This window comes from Narcine bancroftii, chromosome 7 (assembly GCF_036971445.1).
Source record: "Narcine bancroftii isolate sNarBan1 chromosome 7, sNarBan1.hap1, whole genome shotgun sequence".
In the NCBI taxonomy this organism is placed as follows: Eukaryota; Metazoa; Chordata; class Chondrichthyes; order Torpediniformes; family Narcinidae; genus Narcine; species Narcine bancroftii.
The window spans coordinates 12,196,419-12,204,204 of NC_091475.1; the positions used below are offsets into that span (position 1 = coordinate 12,196,419).

General features: G+C 43.6%; 1 protein-coding gene across 1 annotated transcript in view; it reads left to right on the forward strand.

Moving 5' to 3' along the window:
- Nucleotides 1-7,428, forward strand: part of ripk4 (receptor-interacting serine-threonine kinase 4) — a 53,983-nt gene extending 46,555 nt beyond the window's left edge. Inside the window, exon 8 of the mRNA XM_069888840.1 lies at nt 3,921-7,428. Within this exon, the coding sequence (XP_069744941.1) occupies nt 3,921-5,125 (1,205 nt within the window). The 3' untranslated portion in view covers nt 5,126-7,428. The remainder of the gene's footprint in view (nt 1-3,920) is intronic.
- Nucleotides 7,429-7,786: the final 358 nt, after the last annotated feature.

Genomic DNA, 7,786 nt, shown 5'->3' on the forward strand with positions numbered 1-7,786 from the left:
AAAGCTTCTGAAGACAGAATCCAGACACCCAAATTTGGCCTTGGGAGGGCTAACTCTAGGCCATTTCTTGTCGGGCCTCTGTCTGGAGGCTGGCTACAAGAAAGGATTGAAAACTTAAAACTGTGATAGTACAGAGCCACCTGTGAAGAGCTCCGGTCTTTTGCTAATAAAAGCCTTGGTTTGGATCAACAAGTCTTTGGTTCTTTCGACGAGCTCTACAATTTTATTAGCAAAAGACCGGAGCTCTTCACAGGTGTCCCTAGCCAGGTCGGATCATTCCGGACTGGTCGGCCACCTGTGAAGAGCTCCGGTCTTTTGCTAATAAAATTGTAGAGCTCGTCGAAAGAACCAAAGACTTGTTGATCCAAACCAAGGCTTTGGTTCTTTCGACGAGCTCTACAATTTTATTAGCAAAAGACCGGAGCTCTTCACAGGTGGCCGACCAGTCCGGAATGATCCGACCTGGCTAGGGACACAACCCTTTAAGGCCCAAACAATAGGTGTGGCTTAGCTCTCAGCCAATCGCTGTAAGCACAGTCTAGATACAGTAACTATATACACTATGTACATTGGTGATAGATCTGTACTATCACAAAAACTTACCTTTCAGACAGCAGCCCTAAAAGGCTGCTCCAGTGTTACATTCATATCGAGAGGCACCTCAAAGCGCCCTCCGAATTTGACGGAGGTGGGGAGACCAGTGCTGTAGCTCCACCCATCATAAATATGTGGCAGAGCAATGGCTGTCTTCCCTACCCATAATCCCCCACGCAGCTGGAACCACTCTGGGGTTCCCAGAACAGTTCCAGCTACGTGGCGGATTATGGGTAGGGAAGATGGCCATTGCTCTGTCGCGTTTTGAGTTGCAGAGAGCGACCCCGAAGGCCGAAGCGGCCCAGTGAGGCTGTGACAGCCTGCACTGCCAGCCCCCTCATGGCTTCCGCTGGCTTGGATGGCCCCTGCTGCTCCACTGGCCCCTGCTGTCCTGATGGCTCCCACCAGTCCCCCGCTGACCCGATGGCTCCCACCCACCGCCTCTGCCTTGAGGGGGTCATGGAGGGAGAGGGGTGAGTGGGGAGATGTACATTCAGCACTCTGCCGATTATCCTTCCCCGAGAAGGGTTGGCATCGGTGCTTTGGAACCAGCCACGGCGCATTCAGAAAGGTACGTCTTTTGGCATAAGGGCAAAGGCCTTACAGACAGGTGTTTTCCCTGCTTGAAAGTGCCTTCTGAGACTCAGATATTCCAATTATTGATGGATAGAGCAAATATGCCTCTGACCATGTTTGATGCACTAAATAATAAATCCTTGATCTTCCTGACAATGTAAAGGTTAAAGGTATCTGGTATGATGGAGGCCAATGAACATAGTCCCATGGCCCTGCATTTGTCTAAACTCTAAAGCGTACAAAAATGTCTCCTGGTATCTCAGTTTGCAAGGCATATCTTTGAGCTGACTGCTACTTTGGGCCATTAACCTGCACTCTCAAGACAATCCTGTTTGTTACAAAGATTACCTTTTCATTTCCAAACTGGTCACTGCTATAATTTACCTTTGAACATTAATACCTGCTGTCGACATAACTCTATAACTTGGAATAATCCTGAAGAGTCACATGTTGAAGTTACCTGCTTTATTTACTTTTCCCCAGCAACTCATTGCAAAACAGAAGGTCGGAAATGTGACCTTTTGGCATGTGTTCGACGATTCGAACACCCTGAGGCGTTAGTTCCCCGAAAGGCATGTCTGGGTGCTTAAACTCCAATCTGAATGAGTCTGAAAATAAAAATTAGTCTGCTGCTATCTATCAGGAAGAAGTTTGATAGTCTGTTTTGCCAAACACTGTTACCATTGTCAACAGCTGCCGTTTTGCAGAATTCACTGGGCAAAGGGCAAAACTCAAGGTGACTTGGCAACCAACAGTCTGCCACTTTGCACCATGAGAGTAAATTTGCTGGTAATGATTGTTTTTCATATTGATAAACACTTGCCCGGAAACCGAGATGGATCCCTATCACCTCGTCTGAAATAGCTATGGAATGTTATTAATGTGCTGTGTAACTCATGACTTTATGACTCTTTTAAAATGGTAACTTTGTGCACTTAATTGAATATTCCAAATTTGCCATTGGTTAAAACCGAGATGAGTGGTTCTTAACCTTTTTCTTTCCACTTACGTCCCACTTGAAGTATTCCCTATTGGCATCGGTGCTCTGCGATTAGTAAGGGATTGCTTAAGGTGGGATGTGAGTGGGAAGGGAAGGGAAGGTTGAGAATCACTGTTCTAGACCCAATTGTTACTGAAATATTTTGCTTGAGAAAAATTGTCACGGCCCATTTCCTTTGGAGTTAGGAAACTGTGCACAGAACGAGCCAATTAAGGATGATTAAAATAGTGGTTTTCAAACGTTTTCTTTCCCCCCTCATCCCACCTTAAGCAATCCCTTACTAATCACAGAGCAATGGCATAGGGATTACTTAACGTGGTATGTGAGTGGAAAGAAAAAGGTTGAGAACTACTATTTTAAGCATCTGGAGTATGGGGAGAGATTGGACAGATTGGGTCTTTATTCTTTGGAGCGTAGAAGGTTGAGAGGGGATTTGATAGAAGTATTTAAGATTATGAAAGGGATAGACAGAGTGGATGTGGATAGACTATTTCCGTTAAGAGGAGGAAAGATTAAAACAAGAGGACATGAGTTAAGAATTAAGGGGCAGAGGTTTAGAGGTAACATGAGGGGGAACTTCTTTACTCAGAGAGTGGTAGCCGTGTGGAATGATCTTCCGGGAGAAATAGTGGCGGCGGAGTCAATTGTATTATTTAAGAAAAGGTTGGACAGGTATATGGATGAGAAGAAGATGGAGGGTTATGGGCATTGTGCAGGGAGGTGGGACTAGAAAGGGGTGTTTGGTTCGGTGCGGACTAGAAGGGCCTAATGGCCTGTTTCCGTGCTGTAATTGTTATGTTATATGTTATGTTATGTTATATAATTCAGTAGTTAATCTCGAAGTTCATGTACTTCCAGTATATTCCCTATTAAGGGAATATGACCTTTGTGCCCATTTATCTCCGTTTCCTATCTTTTCTATCTTCAACATTGAACTGCACCTGGAAGATTGTGTGCAGTTCTGGTGGCTATATTGTCAGAAGGAAATGATTAAGGTAGGGAGAGTACTGAAAGGGATGTTACCAAGACTGGCAGGCTTGAGTTATGAGGAGTGACTGAGTAGGCTGGGACTGTTTTCCCTGCAGCGAACGAGACTTGAGGGGTGAGCTTTGTAAAAAAAAAAGTGAACAGTCACAGTCTTTACCCATGGCATTTACTAAGAAAGACATTATTTCAAGAACCATCAAACTGCCGCTAAAGTATTAAAGAAGTGGCCAGCAAGACTCAGCAAACCCCAACACTGACACCACCAAAATGATAAGGCAGTCTAAAACTAGAGGGCACAGGCTTAAGGTGAGGGTGGCGAGTTTTAAAAGGGTTTTGCACGCAGAGGAAGAAGAGGTGCCAGAAGAGGTGGTAGAGACAGCTGCAACTCGTAAGATGAGTGTAAAAGACATTTAGGCAGGTACGTGAATAGGAAACGTTTAGAACAGTGGTTTTTAAACTTTGTTTTTCCACTATCAACCCACCTTAAGTAATCCTTATGCCATCAGTGCTCTGTGATTAAAGAAGGATTACTTAAGGTGATGTGTGAGTGGAAAGAAAAAGTTTGAAAACCACTGGTTTAGAGGGATATGGGGCAGATGCAGACAAATGGGAGTAGCTCAGGAAGCTATCTTAATCAGCATGGATGAGTTGGGCTAAAGACTGTGTGCAGTGTAACCCCTTATGATACTTTTATCATGGTATGTTTGATACAAACTTATCTGAACATTTCAGTTTGACGTCTTGTGATCTTATTTTCTTCCAGAGCAATCGGTCTCCAATATATTAAAGAAGAAACTCTATGAAGCCATTGTGTCCGGTGATGTTGGAAAGTTAATGAAACTCCTGCAGCCCCAAGACGTGGACCTGGTCTTGGATGACGGAATGACTCTCCTCCACTACGCTGTGCAGCTGGACAACGAGGAAGCCGTTCGGCTGTTGCTTTTGTACAACGCCAACCCAAACGTGGCCAACAAGCGAGGGTCGACGCCCCTTCACCTGGCTTCAGAGAAGAATCTGAAGGTGATTGTGGAGTTGCTTCTGGGGAAAAAGGCAAATGTAAATGCCAAGGATGAAGATCAGTGGACCCCCCTCCACTTTGCTGCTCAGAGTGGTGAGGAAACCCTCTTGAGACTACTACTGGACAGGAGTGCCTCGACAAGTGAGGTGGACTTTGAGGGCAGGACAGCTCTGCACATCGCTTGCCAGCACAGCCATGAAAATGTGGTGCGTGTTCTTTTGAGTCGCGGGGCTAATGTCCAAACCAAGGGGAAGGACAACTGGACACCTTTACATTTCGCTGCCTGGCAAGGGCACCACACTATTACAAAGCTCCTCATCAAGCAGGCCAGGGCAAACAAGGAAGGGGTGACAGCTGATGGAAGAACCCCACTCCATCTGGCAGCCCAGAGAGGCCAGTACAGGGCAGCTCGTATTCTTCTGGAATCCAAGGCCAATGTGAACAGGAAGACTGCGAGCCATCAGACACCTCTACACCTCGCTGCTGCAAATGGGCACACCAGCACGTCCAGGCTCCTGATCAAGCACGGCATGGATATTGATGCAATGACAGTGGAGGGCTGGACCTCCCTGCACCTGGCCTCTGACCATGGCCATCTGCCAACGGTAAAAATGCTGATTGAAGAGAAGGCAAACGTTGAGGTCAGGGGTTGCCTTCAGAGGACAGCTCTCCATTTGGCTGCAGACAAAGGCCACAGTGAAGTGGTGAGGGAGCTGGTGGGCAGCACGGTAAATATAAATGTTATAGATGATGAAGGGCATACACCTCTACATTTAGCACTGAGGTCTGGCCATTCCACATCTGTAGAGATCCTACTGGCTCATGGGGCTGATATTAACCTGCATGGGAAAATGTCCCTGATGCCTTTAGACCTATCACAAGAGATCAGGGGCAACTTCCTCGATGATATCCTTCAGAGCCTGACAGATTTAGATGTTGATGTAGTGTGAGGTAGCCAAAAATCAAGGACATTTACAACTGAACTAAACTTCCAATCCTGCTGAGCTGTTACACGGGTCTATCTGAGACAGGGAACTGCTTGAAAAGTGGATGAACTCCATTTAACATAACTCTCCATGTTAATGGGTTTTAATGGAATGTTACCTGAGGAGTTTCCATCACTGCATTGAGATTGTAGAGGACAAAATCAAGAAAAGTGCTGCAGGCAAAGGCTTTGATAGAACCTTCCGCAGCCTCCAAACACAATTCATCAGAAGCTTTTTTGGATGGAGATTTCTTTTCGCCCTCAAACCATTAAATTGCCACGTTGACAGCCAGCTAACCAAACCACGCTGTCAGTTCTGAAGTGTCTTTCTCACACCCAACTCACTGGATAAATCTTTCTCAACGATAATGCACATTACTGAATGGGATCTCCAAGCCATTACCAATGAGTATCGTAATTTGGCCAGAGGAAATGTCGTCTTTGTGCTGGATCATGACTGTTAAACTCACTTTGGATCTGATTTCTCTTTGAAAGGGCAGGCATAATCTGATGGACAGATTAGCTGGATGATTCTACAGTCATTCCACTGAATGAAAAGCAGCACTCGTTTTAGAATCTATCGCATGAAGACACACATTAAATGTTGTCCATCCCTGCATTCACAAATATCTGCATGTTGGTTGGTAATAACATTGTTGTGGTTGATGAGTATTTTCACTGAACACAAACATAATTTGATCATTTTTTTTCTCCCTTTGAATCGTAAGCAAATTGCTTATCTGGTAGCATGCATGTAGCACACGTCTATTAAAGATCTCAAGTCTTTCAACTATATAATCTACATTGCCAGGGATAATTGAATCAAATACCATATTGCTTGTACTGTATAATATATTGTGTTCTGCATTTTTGCTTCATGTTATAGAATTTCCAGGAATGTTATATTAAAAAAAAGTGTTATAAAGGAAAATGATACCAAAGTGGGAACCCTATGTAGATCTGGGTAATACTATCTGAATAAACTGGCTAACTTGCTTTTTTTCTTTGTTACGCAGTTGCTATAAGGCCACTTTAAATTAAAACTTGGTAAATTCACCCATGTCTTTACTTTGCTTAAGATTTTTTTAAATATCTGCGACAGCATTGAGATTGCATTGATTCTTCTCAGAACGTGCTGGGTAGAAGTATTGTGTCATGCCCTTTGTCAGTAAATGGATACCCACATACTGAAGGCAGAATGGTCTTGGACGTGATGTCATCAACACTGAAGAATACTGCTGCCATTTACTTCCGTTCAAAGGCTAAGTCTAAGGGGAAAATCACTTAAAAGCAAAGATCATAATAAGAAACTTATGCTGCTATGAATTTCCGCAGTGACCCAAGTTATATAGATGTTAAGAGCAAGAAAAAATAATTTTTAGATTGTTGCTTATCTACAGTTGAAAATTTATAAATTTGCCATACCAGCAATTAACCTTTGCAAAGTTCATACCTGCGGGGCTGTGAAGCCTTAAAGAAATGTGTTTCCAGAAAATTACAACCCCACCTTTCTCAAAAAATAAGGCAATGTGAACCAGGGTGTAAATCTGGTCTCTTGGCAAATGTTGGTGGAGGAGAATGTTATCAGGAAGTTGATCTGTTCCAAAATCATGTCGAAAGAATGTCTGTGCCTTTGAAGTTGAATTTCAGCCTTAATGTTTTAACTTGGTGACATTTAATACAGTAGAACCTTGTATTAACCTGAACAAATGGAAAGAATATAATGCACAACAACAGCTGGGGAAACTCAGTAGGGCCTATAATGTTCTTTAGAAAATAAAGATACATAACCAGTGTTGCAGGCCTGAGCACTTCAACAAGGTACGAGCAAGAGGCAGGCAGGTGCTGGAGAAAAATGGCTGGGGGGGGTGGGGGGGTGCGGATAAGCATCTCCCTTTATTGTGGTCCCCATATCCTGCTTGAATAACTTCATTTGCAATACTCTACCCACTCTCGCTGTCAGACATGCCAATGGAAGTATAGACTTTCCTATTTCACTCTTAGCTGTGTCAATGGAGATTTGTTGGTTAAGAGGTGGGGTAAATAGGGGTGGGCCATTGTTTATCACATTTTAAACTATCTCAGGTGGTGCAGTTGATTTTTCCTTTAAATTTCAGTTATCTTAATTGCTATGCGATTAATGGAAATATGTACGCTTTAGTACATTTTAGTGGCAATGTTTGCTTTGTACTTCCATAGATTCTTAGTTGTCCTCATTGTATCTAACCTTGTATTTCCATTAGGACTAATAAAATTAATACCACTCTTGATCATACTTCATGTTGTAATTATTTTTGCATCGTTTAACGTGAGTGGTGACTTCAAGGTGGGTAAGCTCATTTGGGTTTCTATTAACATAACAACAATTACAGCACGGAAACAGGCCATTAGGCCCTTCTAGTCCGCACCAGGAACACTAACTGGTCACAGATCCACTGGACCAGAACTTCGAATGCTAGGAATGAGGGGACTCGGTGGAGGTGGAATAAATTGTAAATGTTCACTTCTAATTGTTGCCACATTGAAGAACTGGTCGCCTGCAAGACCAAATGCATCTGCGATGCGTCCACGAGCCATAGAGCAAGTATCATATTGGTTGCAGACAGTAATTATTGATTTAAGAAGC